Genomic DNA, 26,550 nt, shown 5'->3' on the forward strand with positions numbered 1-26,550 from the left:
TCAATTTCTGGCGTCTTGCCGTCGTCCTTCATATTTTTTTTTGGGTTTTCTCATTTTCTTCTTTTTTGTTTTTTTCTCCGTTTTTCTCCATTCTGTTGGCCGGGCCGCTATCTCCACTCGTTGTATGTAGTCGCCTATCGTGATCCCATGGTTATCTATGCAAGCAGGGAGGCCATGCTAGGGTTGACACGGTCCTTCATGGGGGCCGTGTTCAGAGCCAGATCGGCGTAAGTCAGGAATGTTACATCTGAGCCTACTACTCACCAATCACCAATTGGTGACGAGTTTTGAACGTATCCGGAGGCCTGCCAAGGTTTTACCGGGACGGGGGCAGCCGCACTATTAGCCCACTCGCCATTTCAAGAAGGTGTCACCCTTCTTTACTTAGGGAGCAGAATAGCACGACTGTCAGCCCTGTAGCGTGGTATCCAATCGCCGTGTTATGGTTACCGCGCCAGTGTTCGCGTCGCACCCCCTATGCTTCGGTCAGGGATGTGGCCAAAAAGTTGAATCTGTCCAAGTCTTTCGTTCAGAGAGCCAAGGACCGGTAGGGAATGCATACGAACAAAGCGCAGAAGGCTTTAAATTGAGACGAACTGTAAAATACGGTGGGAAAGCGGTGATTTGGCAAGCGATCTGCTCATGTGGCAAACGAAGTGCGCCGTTCATGACTACCGGAACTGTAAACGGGGAGAACTACATCAAGGAGTGTCTACAGAAGCGTCTGCTTCCTTTGTTGAAGCAAAACGAGATTCCTACGATCTTCTGGCCGGATTTAGCTGCGTGCCACTATTCAAATGTTGTCCTGGAGTGGTACGAATCTAACGGGGTCACTTTCGTACCCAAGGACATGTACCCCCCCCCCCCCAACGCACCGGAACTTAGGCCCATCGTAAAATACTGGGCCTTTATGAAGCAGGCACTACGGAAGCATCCCAAGGAGGTCAAATGCGAGGAAGACATGAAGAAAAAGTAGGTTTCCTTACAGAAGAACCTGCAGCCAGATGTTGTACAGAACCTAATAAGTGGAGTTAAGCGTAAGGCGCGAGCGTACGGTTATAGTATTGAAGTTGAATGAAATAAATATGCCAAAAGCTTACTTATTTGTTATATTTTATTGTCTGAAAGTTTGAAAAGGATCGGTCAACTAGGTAATTTTCTACACCGTTTTTCCGTGATGCAATTTGATTTGGGACACCCTTTTAATAAATGTAACGGTGAAGCCGGGATTGTTGAAAACTTTGCGAAATTCTGTGACTAAAATTCGTTCTCATATTAGAGAAGATACGTCTATTTTAATCAGGATATTAGGACAGTCAGGAGATTTAATACAGTGTTCACTCGGCTGTCGACAAAAACAGGCCACTCTCGATGTGTGCCACGCGATCGTCTGTTGTCTCGGCAGCAAACATTGTGTGGTCCTCTTCATTGTTCTTCATCAGCAGTTCTTTCGGTCGATGCGTCGTCGACTTTGGAAAGCAACCGTTTAGTGATGACTGTGTGAGTGCTGACCACGTTTTGCGTCCATTGCTGCAATGGAAGCGCTCTGACCCCCGTTGGCGTAGCTGTCATACAATAAACCCACTGGAAGCGGCTCCAGTTCTGATGGAGGAGGCTTTTTGGATAGCGGAAGATAAAGTATTTATTGTGCTGTACCTTTTGACTATAGTTTTAAGATGTATTGTATAGTGACCAAGAATCCTCGGATCTGTAAAGTTAATTCGTTTGAGCCTTATCAAATAAATCAATAAACAACAGGAGATTTAATGAAGAAATATTTTCTTATTACAGTCGTTTTAATACTTTTGGGTTATTCGTGACCTTGTGTGGGAACACAGATTTAAAGAAGTGATCTCAACCAGAGGTGGCAACAGTACATTTTTTGCAAAACTATCGTCCAGGGCAAAACAAAACAGCCAGCACACGGCCGGTCGTGTATTTCTACATTACAAGAAAGCAGCGGATATAGAGAATAAGAAAAATGTCGTAGCCCATTTTTTTTTTCAAACAATTTATTGAAATTACATTTTGGCTGCAAGCTTACGTGTGACAGTAAATTATCATCTCCCTTATTTACGCATAATTTTAACATCTATGCTTATGAGTGGTTAGTATTCTTTCTTGTCTTATAATTCCATGCAATAAACCTCAAATAAATGCTATGATTAGTCAGAAATCCGCTTCTACATGACATAAATATATGTCACACGCGCCGCTAGTCTTGTCTGCTTCATTGTGCGAAAATGTTCTGTCGCCTGCAGAAAAAAGTTTAGAAATGTCATGACATTTTTTTCCGTTTGCCAGTTTGTGTTTGTGTGTCTTCTCTATGGTCATTGCACAAAGTATCAAATGTTAAGGAAAAAACGTTAAACTCCAGTACCCGTGCCACCACTGATCTCAACCTCGAGCAGAATAGATATGAAGCACGAACCAGGACGGACTCCTTTAAATAGTTAGTTTTTCTTAACTGTTCTATCAATATCTATTTTCTTTCTGTAAAAATCTCTTGGGACACTGGAACCTCTATGTACGAAACAAACCGGGGATTCGTTAATTGAATTATTGCGTTACGAGTATTTTTGAAATCGGGGTGACGTGTAGGAACTAGCAATCCATGCACCATTTTGAAATCCAAGATGGTGGCATCCGGTTAGAGAAAAAACTTGGAAGTACTGTCAAATACCCCACAAAATGATATTTTTGGAATAATAAAGATAAGATGTTTTTTTTATTTTGAATTATGAAAGTGAGTTATGTATTGAACAATTTAATGTGGCAGAAAAAAAATTCCCGTAAGAAACAACTTTGATGCAAATTTTTAAATATTTGCTTTAAATTCGTACTTTACACAAACTAGACAAACTAGTGACACATGACAAAAACTATTTTTTTTCTCCCTAGAACAAGTGATAGTTTTCAACCAAAGGAGTTAAAATTTATAAAAAAAAAAAAAACAAGACCCGATTTAGATTCATTTGAAGAAGCAAATTGGTTCAAATCCAAACAAGCACTTGAGGACATTCTAAATCTAATGACATCGGGCTTGCATCCATGTTGTTTATATAGATGTACTTACAAAGATCAATTGCAAAATAGTTGAGTTGATTCCATCAGTTACTGAAACCGTAAGCCATTTATTCGAAGTAAAATAGTAATAAAACAAAACAAATTGCCTTGCAATGTGCTGTCGCTACTGGTCTGAATAAGACATGCCTATATTATAAATATATTTAATAGAACTCCAACGTATGGAACGTAGAAACTTTCCAAGAATTGTACGTTGATAGACCCACCGTCCCGGAACAAAAAGCCACTTCTGCTCAGCAATCAAGCATCAAGCAAGGATCGCTGGCAGGGAGGACAAACAGCCACTTCCATAGGAAGAAACACATCTCGTCACACTAAAGTACATCAGCTAGCACGCAAACTGAATTGTATGGTTTCCGGCCAGCATGTACCTTCCAAAACCTAGACACAACAAAGATAAAGCGCATGAAACGGCATGAGAAATGAGTCCGATAACCGAGACAAAAAAAAAAAAGATATTTGATGGGAAAACAACCGAAATGGAAGAGGGTGGCTGGTGATGAGCTTGTTTCTCCCAAACAAAATAACACTTTTAGTTCCGAAGGACTACGCGATGGTGATGATGGGGCTGTAGAATCCTCTGTGAAATTAAAAACAATAAAAAAGGCTGTTACTATGCCTCAAAGTGGTCAGGATGATGGGAGGGAGAGTGGTGTGCTGATGGTGAGGGAAAACGTACTTGGAATAATAAAAAGCACTTTTGAACGAGTTGACGATGTCTGTGGAGCACTATTGTTTCAAAATTGAAGATGAGAATTCTTGTTTATTCTTCCGAGCTGATAAAGAGACAAACCATTTTTTGTTCCATTTGCTTGATTTGAAATGGATGATTATGGTTTGATGGTCAATTAGTAGATATAGAAGTAAAGGTACTTTGTTTTAAGTTTTTTTTTCGATTCAATCAATCAAATCATGGAACAACGCAATAAATTAGACAAGATTTCACCGAGATCCAGCTGAACAACATCCGATATAATCAGAGAAATCCAATTTAATAGGCAGTTGAACCCAAGATTAAACCAATCAATACATATTTTGGGAACTTTTTCTTATAATTAAAACCATAAACCCGTTGGCTTTATGCGACATCCGCCACTCAAAGTCACACTTCACGCCCGCGCAACCTTTACCTATCATATCTTAATAATCAACAGCCAAATAAAAGAAAAATCATTCCAACCAACATGATACAATCTCCCGACGATGATGATATTCATTTCTCTTTTTCTTCACTCTTGACACCGTTTCGTTCCAGATGCTCAACGAAATCAGTCGACGCATATAATTGAATCCAACACTTCAAACGGGCCTGCCCAACCAACACCACCTACGCTCACACGCGAGCCATCCCTAGAGAGACAGATATAGAGAGAGAGAGACACAGCTCAAGACGGCAAATCATTTATCTCCTCCGAAGCGGCCACAGCAATTGTGGGACGGAAGATAACTTGACAGCAGAACCATGACACAACCATCGTCACCATCGTTCCCCGAGGCGACGGCGTTGCCGGTGACGACGCCGACGCTGACAACCGTTTGTCCCTCCCGATGGACGGCCCGACGATGGCTCGCCGGCACGCTGCTAGTGCTGTTGATTTGCATACCGAGGCAGATAATTGGATTCTGTCCGTCACTGTGTACCTGCGAAGCCGATCGCAATCTTCGGACGTCTTGTATCAACGCATCCCTGGAGGTCGTTCCGATCCAGCTGAACCCGGACGTGCGACACATCAATCTCAGCTCCAACGCAATTACCAATGTGCACTTTACGCTCGGGTTCTACTACCAGCTGGAGGTGCTGGACATCTCCCACAATCGGCTGGACACTCTTGGGTCCAAGAACTTCGAAGCGCAGGAGAAGCTACGGGTGCTGAATCTCAGCGAAAACGTTCTCACCAACCTGTTGAAGGATACCTTCAAGGGCCTGAGGCAGCTAGAAATTCTGCAACTGAACGATAATCGGATAGAAAAGATACACCCAACTGCATTCCACGGGTTGGTGAACCTATTCGAGCTGGATCTGAGCAACAATCTGATTGTTAGCTTCGAAGCGGACGTGCTGAAACCTCTGGTATCGCTCGAGAGGCTTTCGCTAGAAAATAATCAAATTCTGGAAGTGCCATACGATACGAATTTAGATCATTTGCGATCGCTGCGGTTTTTGGATTTGTCCGTAAATCTGATTGAATTCGTCACCAACGATAGTTTCGCAGCGCTGCGAGAACTGCGGACGCTCAAGCTCGGTGGCAATGTGCTGACTGAGTTGGATTTGGGAGCATTCCATGGGCTGAACTCGCTCAAGCACATCGATTTGGCTGATAACAATTTGACGGTGAGTATTGAACACGATTTTCCTTATTTATGCATGACCGAGGAGATTGAACTTAAAGGTAGATCTGAACATGTTTTAATTGCTTTTCAAGACTCAATTAAAGAGTTATCATAACATATTGTCAATAATTCCGTGGGCTATTCAAAAGCTGCATTCCAATTCAAAATGAATAGACTGATATTTGTTTTACTTAACTTATATTAGATAAAATGGACTAGCAATTTATCCTTTAAATCACAGTTTCCGGTTTGAATTTTTATACTTACCCAGTAGAAATCTAATTATTTTACCAAATCACAATCATTAAACTACATCAACCCGAATGTATCTATGTCAATTACAGGATTTTTTGCGGTACAATACGTGAGTCAGATGAAATCTTTCAGGGCACACCGGGGGAAGTGGGAATGGCCATTTTAAATCTGAATGCTCATGTGTGGGTGCGATAAAACGGAAAACTTCAAAGACCCAATGACTTCATCAGCCGAATTACGTCATTGGCTCAATGGAGTTTTCCGTATTATCGCATCAACACATGAGCATACAGATTTAAAAATGGCCGTTCTCACTTACCCTGCAGTCCCACTTGTGCCGGTGTACCTCGTAAGGAAAGTTTATCTTATTCCTTGGCTTTATTGCGTCCCTACTGAGACTTTGCACACACCTTTTGAAAAATTCATGTAAGTTTCTGCGAGGTATAGCGCACATAAAATTAACGCTACATTTTGTATAAATTTACACGATATTTCGTCTAAATTTAAGTGCAAAATCGCATAAATTTTCAATATTGTATGCAAGCTTGTAAACGATTTCGCTGTTTAAATTAAACGAAGGGAGATTTTAAGCGATAGTTAAAATTCAGAATTTTTTCTGAGCAGGTTCTGAATTTTGTGTTCTTTGCACACTTCCACAGTTATTAATTGAGAGCTTTCTATAAAATATGCAATGCTACTTGGGTGGCGTTGCAAATACAATCATACTTCATGCTCAGGGAAGTCAAGAAAATTTTCAACCCGAAAAATTGCTAGATCAGACCGGGAATTGAACCCAACCGCCTCCAGTATGGTCTTGCTTTATAGCTGTCTCTTAAGGTAATTCCTTTTAGAGCTCAAAAATGGCCGCCACGTAGGCTATAAATGCACTTCCACCTCGAATTTTCAATTAAACAAATCTCGGAAATTAGAGTTTCATTTCACCTGAAATTGCAACTCCACGTATCCTGCAGTGAAGCAAACGTGGAGTAACAGTTTCATTGTAGTACATGTCGTGGAAGCTGATATTTGTTCACTTAAGGTGATACTCTACACAGTTCGAAAAAATAGTGTAAATTTCTGTTAAATACGATGCACATCAATTGAGCGTCACATATCATGTAAGTTTACATTATAAGTCGTGTAATGTTCTGAGACATTTCATGAAATGATGCAATAATTGTATACAAATGCCCATCTTTGTAAACAACATTGCTTACAAGTTGCTCGTTTGCATGAAATGAAATACAAGCTTACGTAAAAGTATTTTTACAATTAAAATTCAAATTTTTTTTTGCTGTGTAAGGAAGCCTTAGCGTGAAACTTTAAAGGCACAAATGTCAGCTTCCACAAAACATACAAATTTGAAATTGCTACTCCTTGTTTGCTGTCCTACTAGAAACAGAAAGTAGCAGTTTCAAATTTGTATGTTTTGTGGAAGCTGACATTTGTGCCATTGAAGTTTCACGCTAAGGCTTCCTAAGAGTATCACCTTAAAGTTTTGAAGTGGTAGCTAGAATAAGGATCTCACAGCGAACCACCTTAACGGCTGAGCTAAGGGAGAACCCAACAAATGAAAGGGCATACATTTACTATGCAACAATAGTATACATTTCGATTTTCAATTTGAAATAAAGCTTATGCTATCCTGCATACTGAATTCGGTTCACCGAAGTAAATAAAAATTTTTCGGGTATTTTAACATCTGAAAAAGTCGAATCTCAAATGACCATGTAATAATTACGTTAATCTCAGTAGTATATGAACAGCCCATAATATCTTTTTACATCGAACATTAGCAAGTTCTGTATTCTACCAGTTATTTTTCTTGTTTGCGTATGAGACTACCTCCCTTGCACTGTTATTCCCGGCGTCCGGGGACGCCCCATCCATCATCACCACTAGGACCTCAACTACTTCCTCGTTGGGCGATGCACCTCCAGTCGCTATGTCAGCGTACGTACTGCTCTCTCTCTCATTCCATTTTCTTCTTGCGTTCATTGTTGTACTGGCTGCTTTCGATCCTTCCGCTTGGGGCAAGAACTCTTCCGATGCCCCTCGGTCGTTGTTCCCTTTTCGATTGAGGAAATGCAGCGAGTTGGGAAACTCCATTCTTACATCTATATATAAACCTCGCAAACCTGTAAGCATATCGAGGCCCAAGGTGGCTGGAAATTTCTCCCAAACCACACTCTTCACATCACCGTATTTCCCTAGCACCAATGCGGGACTTTTGGTGAGAGGTCGAGCACTCTTACGTATTGACCCCAGCAGGCGACATGCGTACCTCGACTGACTTCTCATCGGCATAATGGAAAATCAACTTTTCATGGTTGTGTAGCAAACAATAAAGCATCGACTGTTCTGATTTGAACTCCGCTCATCTGAGTGGGATCCGAGCCCAGCTATTTCACAAAACTCGCAACTTCATCCATATTTGTGCTTGTATGTATAGTACTAGTACATGCAAGACCTACAAGAAGGTCTCCAAAGTGCTACGAATCACATCCAAAGCCTACTTCTGGGAAGATTCAACCACAGTTTTGAGCTGGCTCAAGGCTACTCCATCAACCTAGTCAACTTTCTTTGGAATCCAGGTATCCAAAATTTAGAAGAAGACCGAGAACTGCGAGTGGAAACAGACGAGAAAATCCCGCTGACATTATCTCGAGAGGACTTTCAGCTACAGACTTGATCAAGTGTGCACTGTGGTGGAAAGGTCCTCCATGGCTTCGAGGAGAAAAAAGGCATGGACAGTAGACTGATGCAAAATTTGAAATTTTCACTCCACAGTGCTTAAACGGGTCCAAATTGGGTAATGCTTAGCCTCCCTAAATATTAACTACTTTAGTAAGAAACTGACTTGGCACAAACCATTTCAACTTTATATGGGAAAACTTATGTTTTTGTTCATATCTATCTAAAAATTCACCACATCACCATGCTTTCAATAATGGTAGCAGAGGTTGTAGCAATTTTTTTCAGCTACAACTTTGTTCAAAACTACTTTTTAATCAAATGTATGGAACAAAAGTTATTAATGACTCAAGTCACTGATGTCTTATGATTATGCTCATTCAACTGTTCAGCAGGCAACATTGGTGTTTCTGGTGCAAAGAATAGAGCACAAATATCATGGCTACTATGTCACACTGCAAAATACAGTGTTGCCCACAGAACAGCTGCTTGATCATGCCATAAGGTTATCAATCTCTTAAACAATTAATAACAATTTAATTTGACATTTGGCTGAAAAACAATATTCCGCTAAGTTGTAGTTTAAAAAATTTCCCGTAATAATAGTTATTAAAATTTTCGAAAAAGCATTATGGAAAATGGGTAGAAGACAATGAACAAAAAGTTTGGTTTTCCTATAGTAATTTCCATATAAACTTCGAATAGTTTGTGCCAAGTCAGTTTCTTACCAAATGAGTTTAAATTTTGAAACCGTCTGAGCACTGTGAAGCGAAAATTTCAAATTTTGCATCAGTCTATTGGACAGTTACAGTCGACAACGAGGCAGCTAAGGAAGCAAGGAAATCGTCGCTTGTAGTTATTTCTTCTTCACCAAACTTTCGTCGAGGAATACGTAGGCAGATTCTCCAACTACCAGCATATGTTACGCATCACTGCCTACTCGCATAATCTTCGAATATCAAAGGCCGAGCAAACCATTTCGTCACCGTTAACAACAGCCAAACTACGTAGCGCTGAACTAGGACTCGTTCGACTGGTTCAGAAGGATAGCTTCGCTGTAGAATTGAAGGCACTGCAGGCAGAACAAATGGTTCCGTCGAATTCACGACTTCGCTGGTTCAATCCGATTATTGCCCCTGACAACGTTCTACGCATCGGGGACGGTTGAGTCGTTCCGCACAACCCTATGATTCTTGCCATCAAATATTTCTGCCAGGATCGCTGTCACCACGAACGTCTTCTACACGCAGCTGTTCAGCTTCTCACCAACACTATGCGGCAGCGGTTTTGGATTCTGGGTGGCAGTAATATCACTCGTCGTATCGTTCACGACTGCATCATCTGTTTCCGAGCAAAGCCGAAAGCAGTCGAGCAATTTATGGTCGAACTTCCATCCAAGCGTGTCACCGCTTCTAGACCATTCTCCGTCATCGGTATTGATTTCTGGAGACCAATCTACCTCAAGCCTCGTCACTGAAGAGATGCACCTTCGAAAGCCTAAGTAGCATTATTCGTATGATTCAGCGCGAAGGCTTTTCACTTGGAGCTCGTCGTGGCCCTAACTACTACCAAATTTCTCCAGGCTTTCCGTCGTTTTGTATCTCGTCGGGGTTTGTGTTCAGACGTCTACAGCGACAACGGCAAAAACTTCATTGGTGCAGCCAACGAAATCCGGAAGCTATTACGTGCCAAGGACTTCCAGCACTCTTCCGACAGTAAATGTGCCACCAATGGAATTCACTGGCAGTTCAATCCACCTCGTGGTTCACACTTTGGAGAATTACGGGAAGCGGCAATCAACTCTGCACAGAAGCACTTCGTTTGTTTATTGGGAGACCGCAAGCTAGCTTTCAACGACTTGGAAACAATCCTCGTGCAGATCGAAGCCTGTCTCAATTCACGGCCACTTACCAGACTTCCAACGGATCTCCAAGCTCTCACACCGGGCCTATTTCTGATCGGTCCGTCGCTGCAGTCCGTCGCAGACATTGACTACGAATCGATTCCAGTGAACGGTCTCCACCAATGGCAGCTAATCCAGAAGCTGCTCCAGGAAGTCTGGAAACGCTGGCACGTGGAATATCTCACCTGTACCGCTTCAAAAGAACCAGCTCGTCATCATCGTAGGTGAGAATCTATCAATGATGCGCTGGACTACAGTACGAATCCACGAGCTGCATCTAAGAAATGACGACACAGTACGAGTGGTCACTTTGTAAACTGCAACAGGATTCATCACCCGTCCTATAACGAAAATTTGCGTACTACCAATTTGGCATAAGTTTCATGTCTTTTATTTATGTACGTATTAAAGAGTTCGCACGCGCACGGACTTAGGATTTTCTTTTACTCGTGGCGAAGCCTGATTGAAGAAATCCAGCAGAGTCGCAGAGAAAGACTTGAACTTGATTTCAAAGAGTCGATAGACTGCATGGGATAATCCCAGCAGCGTCGAGCTTTGAAATAAGCATTGTTTAGTTTATTCAAATGCATTTTCCTTTTAAACAATTTGGTTTACAATAGGCTGAGCATTTTGGTGTCACTTCAGTCGTCTCACTATTTTAACTAAACGACTCTTTTCAACATACATTGAAAAGAGTCGTTTGGTTAAAATAGTGAGACGACTGGAGTGACACCAAAATGCTCATCCTAGCAGTATTAGGAATAATGGATATATTTGGGTTGAGCGCCCGACGCTGACATTCGAAACCTTTCTTGCTGCGCGAACAACCTCGGCCCACACAGGAAGGGTGGATAAAGGGCGAACACGAAATTATTGCGACACCGAAAATGTCATGCCAATTTTCTTATAATGTTTAGAATCAAACCAAAATTTTAGGGTAGTTTTATACATATATTTACTTCAAAAATCAAAAGAAAAGTTAATCGATGGAGCCTTGAGTGTAAAATTGAACGCATTTTCGCTTGATGCCCTCCATCAAAGTCTTTACAGTGTCATCCGGTACCAGTTTCTCAGTTTTTTTTCATTTTCTTAACATGTCCTTCTCGTCTTTGACTGTCTTCTTGCTCTTCCGAAGTTCCCGCTTCATTATTGCCCAGTACTGCTCCACCGAGCGCAGCTCCGGACAGTTTGGCGGATTCATGTCCTTTGGAACAAAATGGACAGAATTGGCCTCATACCACTCCAGGACACTTTTAGAATAGTGGCATGATGCCAAATCTGGCTAAAATAGCGGAGCTTCGTCGTGCTGCTGCAAGAACGGCAAAAGGCGCTTCTCGAGGCACTCAGATTTGTAGATCTCGCCATTTACTGTGCCCTTTGTCACGAAAGGCTCACTCCTCAGTCCGCAAGAGCAGATGGCCTGCCAAATGAGATATTTGGAGGCGAACTTCGACATTTTCTTCTTCTTAAATTTGTCGTCCACATCGAACTTGCTCTTGCCGGTGAAAAACTCCAACCCGGAATTTGCTTAAAATCGGCTTTTATATACGTTTCGTCGTCCATCACACAGCAGCCATATTTTGTCAGCATCTTCTCGTAGAGCTTCCGTGCCCGAGTTTTAGCCGTCGATTTTTGCCGCTCATCGCGGTTTGGGAAGTTCTGTATCTTGTATGTATGTAGTCCAGCTCTCTTCTTTGCATTCTGGACGTAGCTCTGCGACATGCAGATCTTTTTAGCCAAATCACGGCTTGAGACGTTGGGATTTGCTTTAATCATCCGCTTCACCTTTCCCTCCGTCTTTTTGTTCTCCGGTCCCGGTTTTCTTCCAGCTCCTTTGCCGTGGTCCAACGTCAACCGCTTCAACACTCTGGAGACGGTTGAATGGTGAATGTTCAACATTTTTCCCAACTGCCGGTGCGACAGGTCAGGAAATTCCAGGTGTTTGGAAAGAATTTGTTCAATCAACTCGCGTTGGTTCACCTCCATTTTCGTTGAATCGAAAAACACGACTTCGAGTTTGACAGCATGTACACAATGAGAAAGTGTGCAAAATTTGGTTGATTTTTACCCAATGGTAAAAAAGTTATGCCCTGTAGAATGTGTCGCAATAATTTCGTGTTCGCCCTTTAGAGGACGAGAGAGTGCTGCACAGTGGTCGGAGATGCCAATTTGGTGAACTTAATTGTTTTGTGATCAAACCGTTGACCTAATCCAAAAACTGTCTTCAAAAGAATTGTTCACAAAAACATTGCGCATATTATGACAATTACCAATATTTGTCATGGCATACTTTGAAAAAAATTAAAAAAATAACTTTTTTTCCGAAAGAGACAGAAGAGTAGTTTTTTTAGCAAAGTTGTTGTACTCATAAAAATATGAAACTTTGCTTAAGACATCAAATTTGTATGACGAATACTTGTGAATATATGAAGCGTTTTTGATGGAAACCCCCTTAAATTCATGTTTTTAAGAATAACTTTTTTTATTACAGTTTTTTAAGTAAACAATGTTCTAAACAAATGTAAACAACATACAAATACATGTTTTTGCTCGAGACAGTATGTAGCTAAAATCATCCCTTTCAAAGTTATAGTACTTTTTACATTTATTTTTCCTCAATTTCAGCTGCATATAGGGGAGAAGGTGGCAAACCGGGACACAGCACCAAGTACTCTTTTAAAAGCTTAGACTCTGTACTATTTACAAAGTAGTGAAGGTTTGGTTAGCGCCAATTCATAAGTGAGTGAATAAGGGCACGTTGAATGTTCAAGTGTTTGGCCTTTTTTCTATATAAAAATAACCTTGTCTCCTCATTTATGAACGGTAAATTACGGATTATAGAAACAAATATAATCAAACTCATCCGTGAACCACAAGAAAATTTTCTGTATGTATGCATTAACAAAAAAATGATAAATTTGAACAAAACATTTTCTAAGACAAGCACTTTGTGTGCTTAGTTTACTCCAGTTGTCAATATAAATTTTGGTTAGAAAAGAGTGAAATTAAAGCGGTGGTGAACTTTTTACCATCCTTAACAAACCCTTTGTCATCCTCAACAAGATACTGCTGACCGGTGCGAATTCTACCGAGTAGTTAAAAAATGGGACATCTCTGATTCTAGTGTGATTGTTTTGATAAAAAAAGAGCGCAACGTTTCATATCTACCGAGGAGGCAGCAAAACCACAAAATTACCTTGCATACGGGAGGTATTCATTGGATGAAAAGGACCGTGAAAGAGGACACTAAAATAGAAAGTGTTTCTTCCGAATTTTTCATCCTAGTATTCTTCTTTGATGATTCGGCAAGATCATGGCGCCTAGAAATCGAAAATTAAGATAATTTTACTAAACTTTTTATTTGAAAAAGAGCAATGAATGTTCAAAATTTGTCCCAAAAATAGGCAATTGATTTACGGATTAGAATGTGGTATTAGTTTTTCATAATTATTGTGTATTATTGCTGAATGAATGAGTTATTTGCTTGACAGGCCGAAATGAGGGGCTAGGATGACATTACATCCCGTAGCCCTATAATAATGCATTGTGAATTGCACCAATTTGTATACTGATTTCTACGGGGAGTCAAACACCACCCTAATGTTTACTACCACGAAAAGAAGGAACCTTTTAAGTATAACAATTTCATTGAATGCATACATCGACTAAATATTGAAACAAAAGCTCTAGGACTACGCTCGTGCTAAATTTCCAATCTGGGCTACTGTGAATTGGTCACATTCTGATATGTTTTGGGCCCTCTAAGGGAGTAAAAACATCAAATATAATTAATTGATCAATTACTAGTTTATTTTTTATTTTCATTTTATTAGCAGGATTATACCATGAATGAAACCAAAGAGCTTTAGGTCTTAAGCACAAAACCATTATGCGGCACATCAGCATGGCTAACATGGTACTCAGTACAAGGCAAACCAGTACCGAACAAACCCGCTTAATGCAAAAATTGTATGGATCCAAACTCTAAACCTCAATAATAATAAAATAATATGGCTGACATTTGTTTTTTTTTTTTTTTTTTTCCTTTATTAACGAGACTTTTAGTCTTAGGCTGGTTCATCTCTAGAAAGCTGACATTTGACCCAGTGACTCCACTTAGTACTCCCGTCAAGATGTGGTAGAACTGAAACTTTATCAATCTATGGTCCATTCTTAACCGTTGCTTCTATGTTGGGTCCATCGGGACTCAAATTTTGTTAGGCGAACAAAACTGTGCCATCGATTGCATTCAAACACATTCCGAGACACATTTGATTTAAAAAGAAAGGTCCTAAAAAGGAGCAATGATTCCATAACGTGCCTTCCAGCCATCCAACATCCTTTTAAAACTAAACGATGTTATTCCATTTTTTTTCCAGGTCATCCCAACGGTCCAACTCTCGAAACTCTACAACCTGACTACGCTTTCCCTGAGTGGCAATTCATTCGTCCATCTGCCAGCCGTATCGTTTCTGAATCTGTTCCACCTGCGGGAACTGCACTTGAACCGACTGGATCGCCTGGAACGCATCGATTCCCGGTAAGCACCAAACTATGATCCCGAAAATTTCCAACTTTGGTTCTCTCCCCCACTTCATAATTAGCAACACCATCGTGCAACGCACGTACCTACGTTCGTTTGGCTGCTGCGTCACGAGCTTAGCAGACGGGATTTTAGCACTTATGCTGCTAGGCTCACGTTTGAATAATTCAATAGCGCCATTCCGGTGCACACTCACACGGGTTGATTAAATAATTATGACTTAATTCGGCTGCAGCAGCACATGCTCTGCCGATTTGTGCTTTATGAGGTAGCATTCATTCGAGGTAGAAGGTTTATAGCGGGACCAATCTTGCATATGAGCACCCCCAAAAACTCACCGAAAAGCACTCTGCAACCAAGATGGGGTGGTATTGACTCATTCATTGATTTTAAGGAGCTGCGAATATGGCAGATCATCAAATTTTACTACAGTTCGTTTCGGTAGCATATTGTTGCAGGCTTTACTTCGACTATCGACGGTGAGTTGACGGACGGCGGGGGTGGTGGGTTGGTGGATGATTGGTAGTCGGTAGCGAATCGTTAAAATGTAGCTACAATTTAAGTACCCTACCGTAGGCGCTTGTGTTTGGGTGAAACCGAACACCAGTAACAGACTGTCATCAATTTTGTGCATCAAAGTGGGATTACAACCCCTTTTTCCGACCACGGCATCATTTGGATGAATCCACAGCGTTGAAGTTGGCTGGTGATAATTTGATCATACAGTTCGGTGAACTCCCACTTTAATCGATTCCAGGCAAAGTTTTCCCATCGTTAATTTTATTATACGCGTTTTAGCAGATGCGTTTATGGGGTTTAATGTAAAAATTATTTCCAATAGAAACGTTTCGATAACGGTGTTATTAAGCGCAATCTCATCATTCGATGGTTCAATTACATGTCGCCTGGTATGCAGGCATTTCTTACGTATCACAAATGGTTCTATGAATGAAGTTGCAGCGATTGCGGGCACGTGTGGAATTTATGTGTCGGTTTCTTGTGTTGTTGGGGGACTTTCCTCAATTCAATTCGACGACACACGTTCAAACTGACTCACTCAAAGGGACACCGAAGCTAAAGTTGCTTTTCATGGCAGACGACGACGATGGCATAGCTCGTTGTGCTGAATGAAGATATGTTCCTTCGTAAAAGAAGGCTTGCATATTTCCGTTTATTTTTTTTATTCAACACATCGTTCGTTCTATATATGCCCAGTTCCGGTTGTCCTTGCTGGCGAATGTGGTATGTGCAATGTGAAGTGTGGTTTTATTACCCAGCTTTTTCTGTCGTATTTTTTGTGTTCAAAAGCTTTTTTGCTGCGTTCGGCATTGAATAATGTGAACATGGAATGTTAACATAAAAATCATGGCGGCTTGGTGGCTGGAATTGGAATGGTACATAAAGTGCAGGAAAAAAAATGTGATAATTTCACATTAAGTTTGTTGCAGGACTGGTGAGTGAATGATTGAAATGCATCAGCAAAATTTTGATTTCGAAGAACCTATGCTAGGTATATCATCAAAATCAAAGCTCCATCACAATAGATCAAACTAATGGTTGCGGTGATATTATGACCCCAACACAGGAACATGGAAAGGTACATGCTAGGCAAAGTGACATGTTCAAATAATACGGACCGTGAATTTTGGATAGTTCTAGGAAAGTGCACCATGACGATAATTAAAGATATGACTAGCTTTTAGGAATGTTTATTGAGGAATGAGAAAGTAGCAGTAGTAGTACAATTTACCTTTATTTGCTGGTTTTTTAAGTTTCAACATTTGGCTTAACATTTCAATTGGTTAGCCTTTGGCTCTTCATCTTTGTTCTAGTTAATTGGTTATTCTATTGTGATGATTGCTTTTAGTGCTAATTTACAGGATACCCTTCTATGGGATTGTTTTCGCTTGAATTTAAAAATTTGATATCCTACCTGCTTGAGCACAGGAACCTACCTAACTACTCAAACTAGATTGCCAAATCACGAATGATCAGGTGGTTTGATAGCAGACAGGCGACTCTGAACCTTTCCAGCGTGAAAGCCTTTCGCTCCTCGAGTGTTTGAAGACCGGCCAGGTGGTGAATCTCAGAATGGCGAGTTCGCGGTGGACTGTTAATGTTAAGGATCATTCTGAGGATCTTGTTTTGGATCCTCTCAAGCTTTAGGTGGTGGCACTTAGCACAGCTCTCCCAGATTGGCATACCATAGTCAATAGCCGGCAGAATGATCTGCTTGTGGATAGCAAGCTTGTTTTTAAGGGACAGGGTGGACTTCCTGTTTATCAGAGGGTAGAGCGACCTGATAAACATGTTACACTTTGTGGATGTCTTGTCCACATGGGATCGGAATTACAATTTGGTATCGAGGGTGAGACCAAGGCAGACTACTTCACTAGATCATTCACTGGGAGTGCTATCAAGATGGACCTTGACGCTAGCAGGCGGAACAAGCCAAGCTGAATTCGAGTGTGGAAACAGAATGATTTGTGTTTTAGCTGCAGTGATTCAAAACTTCCAGCTCTTGAAATAGTCGGACAGAACATCCAGGCCTGATTGTAGTTTACTCGGCAGAGCACGGATCACTCGACCCTTATAGATGATGGCAGTGTCATCTACGAACATTGACAGGATACCACCACCCGGCAGGGGAGGAACGTCTGACGTGGAAATGTTGAATAGGATAGGCCCAAGCAGGCTACCCTGAGGGAGCCCTGCATCAACGTTGAACGTATCAGAGGGGACATTTTTCAAATAGACCTGGAATGATCTGCCCGACAAGTAGTTTTTGATGATCTTCACGAGGTAGATCAGAAAGTTGTATCGATGCAGCTTGTACACTAGACCATCATGCCAGACATTGTCGAACGCCTTCTCGACGTCCAACAATGCCATTGCAGATGCATGGAAACGGACTTATACCGCTTGGTAGAGTGGCCTTTCCTAAACCCGAATTACTGTTTGAGAACGATGTTATTATCATTTGAAAACACCAGCAGACGGCTGAGTATCAACTTTTCGAATAGTTTCGAGATGGAGGAAAAGAGGCTGATGGAGCGATAGCTTTCGGCACAGTTAGCATCTTTGCCCGGCTTGTGTATTGGAATCACTTTGGCTAACTTCCAGCATGCAGGGAAGTAGCCAAGCTCCAAACATTTGTTTAACGGTAAGATGGTTGAATAAGTCAATACTCAAGTTTTTCAACTCTATGTTGACTACACCATCCATACCCGCAGCCTTCATGTTTTTAGTGCTTCTAATAGCTGCTATCACCTCATCAACCAATATTCTACTATCATCATGCACTACTACTGGGGTGTCAACTCTAGACATTGCCTCCAGTACAGCAGGCTCATGGCTCATGAGAAATCACAAAATGTTGGCCAAGAGCATTGGCCTTTTCAACTGGGGTTATGAGTAGGGATGGGTCCAAGTTCTGGTCAACAGAGGAAAGCGGAGGGATCGGTCTCGACTTATTTTTCAAAATTTTGGTCATCTTCCAAAATGGTTTTGCACAATCTGGGCGGGAGCGAATCTTGTTGGCAAAATCGTTATTTCTGAGTTCCATCATCCTGGCCTGGATAATGTTGGTTAGCCTATTGACATTGGTCTTCAAGTGAGGCAGCCCAGAACGCTGGAAATGCCTACGAATGGTGTTACGGAGCCTGATAAGATCTTTGGTTGGACTGCCAAAGTTCAGAGTATGACTCACCTGTCTGGATACTGGTACGTGTTGCTCCCTGGCACGCCCAGGTAACAATTTGAAGCTTAACAAGTGTTGATTAATCGATTTCAATTCAGCCTTAGATTGAATAATTGCTGTACATAGGCCACGTTAACCTTTGTCCAGCTTTTAAACATCTAAATCTGGTGATTTTAATCAGCCAAAAGCTTAACAGTAATTTACATTATAAGCTTTTAAAGGCATTAAATAACAGTATTTTCCAACCCTTGTTCAGCCTTCTAGTTTTATTTAAAAAATAATAATGGAAGACCGCTTCATATCTTATGCATTTAAAGCAGTTCCATGCTTTAACTTGTTGCTGACTAATTGGATTAACATATTTTTATTGTTAATATAAGCCTAAAAATTACCTATGCATTTCGGGATTTGAACCGGCAGTCGCTGATTCATAGGCGTCAACCATACCTACTGGACCATTTAGGCATATGTGTGGTAAAAGGTATGATCATTAACTTGAAGCAGCTCAAATTTAAGTTGAATAACAGCAACCGGAAGAGTATTATACAGCAATGCAGAATTGTAAACAACAATTGTTAAGCCTAAAATTGCTACCTGTGTGGTGACAGTTAAACATTCCTCTCATTTTCAAGTGCACTTAGCACAATGTGGACACAAGCACGCAATTTATTTTGATGGTCATTTGGATGCTACTTTAGTGCCATAATTGAGTAATATTTTTGGAATGCGGTCTGAAAATTCAGTGCAATATAAAGTGGTGAACAGTCAAAACACAGAAGTACCTGGAACTATTCCTAAAAATCTCCTTATCCTTGTCTCTACTGCTGCCACACCTTGTGATTAGAAAGGTAGGCAGTGAATTTAGTAGAACTAAAATGCCGGACATGCAACGAGTGACACAGACACTGACGACATTTAATAAATTAAGCTATCAAAATAAATGTAACGCATTGCTGATTTGTGGAGTTGTGTTAAGCTTAAATAAGGCTTGTTCAATCTTTGGATCAGCTAACCTATTGAGGTTGGATTATGGGGATACAATTCGTTTCATGCACTACTAATCAACTATATATTCAGCCTGATGTTAATCAGCTTTGTACACCTTAAATCAACCAATAATCAGCTTCTGTTCTTAATGTTCAGCTTGAATTGTTACTTGGGCGGGATATCGCTTCTTCGATGGTTTGCAGACACCGATCGACTTCTTCGAACGACTCCGGTAGGACGTCGTAGTCGATTGCTGTGTCCACACAGCGCTGGTCCTGCTGCCCTGCCAGTTGACGCGATGGTAAGTTCACCGGGAAACTTGAAACCTATTGGCCGAGGAACCAACTTCGACCACAACCGGATAGTGGTCTGAGCTCAGTTCCTGATAGGCGACAGGTTGAGAGATGTTATCGCCAATGTTGCTGATGAAGATGTCGATCGATCTACTCAACCGGGTGGGAGTGTCCGGACACAGGATGTTGTACTGGGCTTCCTGTAGATCGTTGTACAAGGTGGTGCCGTTCTGGTTTCGCCGACTATTGCCCCAGGCTTGATGCTTGGCGTTCAGGTAACCAGCGATGACGAAATTTAGCCGCCGTCGTGTTAGCTTGATGATGTCTCTTCGGAGGTCTGCGGCCGAGCCGTCCCTAATGTTGGTTTTCTTGGGGCAGTAGACCGCGATGATGGTGATTGGACCAAGCCATGTACTCGCCCCGTAACGTGGGTAGATCAACTTTTCGTGGTACGTTACGGGAAGTAAGATCTACCACCGATTCCTAGTCCTGACTCCTTCAAACTAGGGGAACAGGATTTTTTCAGTAATCCAAGGAACACATCTTAATCCTTGTTACTTTTTATGCCTTGTTGATAGTGAAAAGACTCGGCTTTGTCCACCGAGGATGACTTGAAACAAAGAAAAATGAGTTAGTTAGTCTTCATCTCTGTGGTTCTTAACCTTCTATTTGTTGTTCTCTAGTTTGAAGTGGTTAAGACTAGGGTTCTGATGCATGGTCATTATCGGTGTCATTCCTTAATTTTGTTGCTAAGGAATCCAATTGTGAATGACAAAGGGACGCGCCTTTGGAGAATATAAATAGCGGGACCTTTCAATTAGAGTCGGAGCTTTGCGATAAATGCAAGAGTGGCAACTGTAAAAAAATCGAATACTTCATCATTTCTCAATAGTGATGGAGTAATACGACATGCATTAAACTAAGGACACGGGATATACTACAATAGGTCAATTTACTGGTCGCAGTAGTGTTAGGTCCCGAACAGAGGAAAAAAAAAGCGATGTGCTCACCTCAACTCCGATGGCTTCGATAATTTTCAGGTGGAAGCTTGGTAGTAGCCGGCAGCTGATGTTCCGTCTCACAGCGATGGCCACTCCCCCTCCTCCGGTGCGGTCAAGCCTTACGAGCCGGGAAGGAAGTCGTTCAGCTCGGGCTTCAAGTGAGTCTCGGTGATGACGGTTATGTCGATTTTCCGTACGTTGAGAAAGTCAACAAACTCGATATATTTGCTCTTCAAGGAGCAAACATTCCAAGTTACGATCTTGATGGCTTCACGTTCCATAGTGACAAGGGACAGGGCTCGGCTACGAGCGTCAAAAGTTCCTCCGAGGTGAACGGAGAATCGTCGACAGGCTTACCTGTGACAGCACCAGCATATGATAAACCAGAGGCGGTGGAGGATCCTGGAATTGGCTGAGCAGCAGCAGCAGCGAGACGATGCTGAACTGTCCGACTGTTGGGAACCATTTGGATACCCACAGGATAGGCTTGTTGGTTGTTGAGCGGAAGCGGAGCTAGGTTCGGAACATGTCGACGGGGCTGGAGAGCTGGATACAGGACTTCCGTGAGTGCAGGAGGCGACCGGGCTGATTGTTGGTTGTAGCCTTCCGACTGATATTTGACACACGTTGGCTCGATGTCACCATTTTACTCACAGGACGCAGTTGAGTGAGTTCTAGCACACTTACCGCAGTTTGTCTTCATATGGCAGGTTTTGGTACCATGGCCGTAGGAGAGGCAGTTCATACACTGCGTAACATCACGATGTTGGGGTTTGTAATGGGAGCACTGATGATGACCTGAAACAGGTCCCGGATTTTGGATCTCAGAGCCGCAGGACTGGTGGATCTTTTCGTGAAGTGCACCAGGAACTACTGGTAACGGAAGCTGGTGTTGTGGCTTCAGTTCGTTCGCCAGTTCATCAGGTACACCGCCTCAGGCTTGAGCCCATGCCGCTCCAGCTCTTTACACTTGGTGGATGTTTCCATCCCGCGAATTCCAGGAATAGATCGTGCCAAACCGAATCTGGTTTCTAAATCCTTCTTTTCTTCCCTAACATTGCTCTGATGTTACATATTGGACATTCAGATTAGAATTCGAAAGTTCCCATTCGTACAACTCTTTTGGCGTTTGTATAGTTGTGGCCTGCAGACTGGCTCTCTGATATTGAACTCTGTTTGCCTTACTGCTATAAAGTCGTGTTTTCGAACATCTGGCACTACTTCTATAAATGTTTCAACAAAAGTTTCAGCATCATTAGCATTCGTTTCCAAGCTACACCGTTCTTGCTGCGTCGTTTGCACGTAATTTCTTCGATGCAGTTGTCATCCAGATACGACCAAATAAAACTTCTATTCGAATCCAAATAGCCACAAGCTGTGTTGGAACAAGTATTCTAAAAGCACGCCTTCGTAGGTGGATCACAGAGGTTCTGCTTCAGCATGTCTCTGTACGCTTTTACACCTCCTACTTCCGCTTCAATTTTATAAAACTTTGCACCTAAAAATTTAAGCTTGAAATTTTGGTGAATCACGCAGACGGAAACTGTGTGTGTTCCAGCAGCCCTCGCAAGCTTTTACTCAGGTGGTCGCTGCTCACCAAACTTTGACAAGACCAACCGCTTTTGCTTCAGCACACGAGAACTCCCTTTTCTAACGCTCTTGAATTCTTTCTTCCCGGCTAACTCCTTACTTTCGTCAGCCTCACGGTTAAATGCTACAACCTTCTGGACGACGTCTTCTGAAAGAGGATGGCCATTTTTGGGATTGGGTGAACAGAGAATACCTTTTTCCTCAACGCATTTTTTTTATGTTCCGCACTAATTGCTCGGAGCACTCAAACTCGTCTGTAGATTATCATTCACAAATGATTAGTTTCAATTTCTGCTCTAGATCAATTCAACTTATTTTGCTCAAACTCCACGATTTTGGAAGAACTGGTCAAATTTGCATTGTATCAGTTTTTTTTTTTTTTTTTCCTTTGGTTTATTTTTTCCGTCGATCTTGTTTTCCGTGCTGAGAACCAATGCTACCGACGTGCCAGGAAGGCAGCTCCCACACCTGGACCCTACCTATCGACCCATCAACTTGAAACGGGCTCACCGTCGTTTCATAAAGAACCCTATTTGTGATTTAAATTTGCGCCTTCGTGGTAGGCAACCAATGTGCTCGAATCAGTAATGAGGGGTGTTAAGTGGGTGGGGTTTACACGTCAGTGATCAAAAGGTCAACTTACCGATCAAATCGCGAAGAAAATTTAGAATATATAATTTTAGAATCAAGAAATCAGAACCGGAATAAAAACGGAAAATAGGAAAATTGAGGCTTCTGGATCAAGAAAGAGCACCCGCTCGATCTTTCCCGTTCAGACCGCCGAACAGTAAAGTCTACATTTTTACAAGTGAATATCGAAGCTAAATTCGGAGTGATAGTTAATCAATTGAAAAGTAATTTAAAAGCAAGAAGTGCAGTGAATTGAATTGAATAGTAATTTATAGTTTTTATGTATTTCCAGAGTTTATTTAAAGTAAATTGATAAATTAAGAAAAAAATCGTGAGTCGTGAATAACTTGAAAATCCTGTAAAGTAAGCGCGTGGTGAATTTGATTGCAGTATATAAAACTAATCATAAAATTTTAATAGGGAAGAAAACGTGAGTCCAAATAAAAGAACTGATAAGAAATCAGACATTGCAGTTCAAAAAAAAAAAACGTGAGGTAATTGCTGGAAAGTCGTTTATTTCGTGTTTGGGGGTACTAATGTGAATTCATCCACAGTCACCACACGTGAACACGTGCACCATTGGGGTTTTGGCGAGTGCGTTTCGTGGAGATTGTGCGGGTTGGAAGTTTCTCCTAGCTACGACTTCAACAGCATCCAAAAAGCTATCCGCGTGCTATCGGTGAGACTGGGGGCGATCCCCTGGGACTATTCTTCGCCTCGCGGCTGCGTGCCGCTAAGAATAGTTGCAGAGAGCGTGGTCATCGGTGAAGGAAGTTCGGCCTCGCGAGCACCACTCCGCTACAACGTGGTTGCCACAATCCGCGAGTAATCTGTACGGGGAAAGCTTGCCACCGCCAGAGAGAATCGCCCAGACTCACGTCCCGGGTAGAAAGTATTGACCAGTCCCGATCAGAGCCCAGCAATCAAGTGCACATCTCCGACGTAGCCTGAAGAAGCCGCGAATCACTTTCCTGGTGCTAGAGAGCACCGAAGTCCCGCTTCGTGCGAACCGCATGGGCCTATGAGTCGGTATTTCGCCGGCCTGGATCAACGAAGTTTCATTCACCATCGGCGCCGAAGGCCGCCCCTTCCCGGTGCCATCGAACGCTATCTGAGCATCCAAATTGTGTGGTGGGTACACTGCATGGTCCCTGAAGTCGGCACTCCGCCCGGCTTGCATCATTGTGTGACGAACCGTCGTCGGAGTGGGCGTCAGCAAAATATCCGCCCACAGGAAACTGAGAGTCCCCTTCCTGAAGAGCATTCAAGTCGTCCGTCCGGGCAACCCGCACCCCTGAGCGTCGAACGGCGAGGACGTCGTTCTCGGTCAACCAGCCGTTGGCCGACCAGGTAACCTCCGATCAACGACGAGTCCTGTAAGTACCTGAACCGCTTTTTAGTACCCACACGAACACACCCCACCACCAGCATTAGTAGGGCAAACTATTATATTAGTAGGGGAAGAAATGGGGGGAATCTATTGCAAGTAGGTTGACTCACGTTCAGGGAACACACTTATTGAATGACGTCACCCGTTAGGAGAAAGTAGGAAAAGGGAAGGTTTTAAGGAAATCACCATGCAAACATAAATCCAACTTTTATAGACTTTGGAAATCAAAATTTAAGCGTTTCAATTAAACCATTTTATTGCATGAGAAATAAATCGTTTTCTATTATTTTTCAATCAAAACTTTAAATTTAGTTTCAATTTATTGAATCGGAATACCTACTATAATTCGAATTTAAGGAACTCTTGGGATTGGAAATTGGGAAGGAAGCTTTGGAAGGTTTTGGGACATTATAGGAGGTGGATTCCGTTGTGGGGTTGAAAAAGAGCTAGCTGGGCAATCCAACCTTGAGTTCTGGCCGACGACTCTCGTCGTCTGGCGCATAAGTCGGAATTTGGAAGCCCTACCAGGATCCTCCTTACAAACTCATGAACCGGGGACCAACGGCTTTACTTCCCATCCGAAGGAAGGCGTGATCAAAGATGTTATGCCTCAGAACATCCCGGCGGCGCCGACTGGGATTGAACCCAGGCCTGCTGGGGTGAGAGGTAAACCACTACACCACCGGCGCCGTTACATTGTGTCACTTGATTTCTCACAAATCCGAAACTTTTCTTTCAGTTGCCTAATCATTTAATCTCCAGCTGCTGCTGCCCATTGTCCGCTTCCGGAATTTGTTTCTTGAGAACTGCATCAAATGAAGTTTTTGAAGCTTGGAATACTTCTCTACGGGGTACTTCTTTGAACGGTTCACCTTGGTTTTAGTAATTGGTGATTCCAGCATAGTGTTAAGAGTTGAAAATGATGATTCGAGGTTCGTGATAGCTTCTACATCATCGTTGTCATTTTGAATCTCTGTTTTATACATAAAACAGCATGAAAACAGGGTATATTATATGGACCACATTTTAAAATTTTATCTCACCGGGTATCCAAATCCTCCCACGCTTCAGGCATCTCTGTAACAACTACCGTAAAAAAAAAGTGAAATAATTTCACTACTATCTAAAAACTTACCGTTTTCAGCATGAGTTTCCTTGTTCAATGATCCATCTAGCAAAGCTACTTTCGCAGCGTTTTCTCCAACTACTCTTTCACACTGAACGCAGATTTTGTGACCTTCAATCACATCCTTTATGTAATGATGAAAATCCTCGTGATATTTTGTCGAAATAGTCTTCAAATATTTTCGCTGGATATTTCCATGCACATTTGAAGGATTGCAACATTTTTTTTTTGCTTGGCTACATAAAATCAAACAAACTGATTTCCATGGCTTTCATACACAGTTTTGAAACAGAAAACACCGGACCGAAGTTTAAACAGGTTCCATTCCCGATTTATTTATGTATATTATGGTCAACAGGTAAAATACTCACCCCAACGGCAGTATACTTATTCTAGACAAATTAACATAAAATACTCTTGAAATTGCACTTATTTCTAAAACGGGAAACATTGAAGTCAAATACATTTTAGCATCTGTTAAAGATGCGACACATCCTCCGCATGGGCTCATTCCATCCGTAGTTGGTTCGTGAGAGGCGGTTGTTCAGGAAAGCATGCGATCGTAGATTACGGCGGCGGGTATTGATGTCGATACTACTCAGCAGTGTAGAACAATCAACGTTTCCCTGAAGAAGATCACCGACGAAGCTCGCCGCTGCTAAGTTACGTCTCGCATCCAAAAGCTCTAAGTTGATAAGCATAAAACGGCTTTCGTAGCTAGGCAGATTTCTAGGGTCATTCCAGCGAAAATGCCTTAAAGCATACCGGATGAACTTCCGTTGAATAGCTTCAATACACATGGTTTCATTTTGGTAGTATGGAGACCACACGACCATCGAATACACCAAAATTGGTCGCACCAACGAACAGTATAATGCTTTTAGGCAGTATACATCTTTGAATTTTTTTGGCGAAGCGGAATATGAACCCGAGTTGTGATGAAGCTTTGGATACTACGTATGCAACATGATCCTTGAAGTTGAGCTTGAAGTCGATCAGTATTCCCAGATCCTTGATAGT

At 42.0% G+C, this 26,550-nt stretch overlaps 1 protein-coding gene across 2 annotated transcripts in view; it reads left to right on the forward strand.

The window, feature by feature from the left end:
- LOC135711019 (leucine-rich repeat neuronal protein 2-like) overlaps positions 1–26,550 on the forward strand; it is a 451,318-nt gene that overhangs the window by 416,538 nt on the left and 8,230 nt on the right. For both annotated transcript variants that reach the window (XM_065233760.1, XM_065233759.1), the window contains exons 5-6: positions 4,343–5,419; positions 14,650–14,810. In XM_065233760.1, coding sequence (XP_065089832.1) covers positions 4,550–5,419; positions 14,650–14,810 — 1,031 coding nt within the window. In that variant the 5' untranslated portion in view covers positions 4,343–4,549. The remainder of the gene's footprint in view (positions 1–4,342; positions 5,420–14,649; positions 14,811–26,550) is intronic.

The sequence above is a fragment of the Ochlerotatus camptorhynchus genome, unplaced genomic scaffold, assembly GCF_037179485.1.
Source record: "Ochlerotatus camptorhynchus isolate MF236.1 unplaced genomic scaffold, CSIRO-AGI_Acam_v1.1 ptg000416l, whole genome shotgun sequence".
Lineage (NCBI taxonomy): Eukaryota > Metazoa > Arthropoda > Insecta > Diptera > Culicidae > Ochlerotatus > Ochlerotatus camptorhynchus.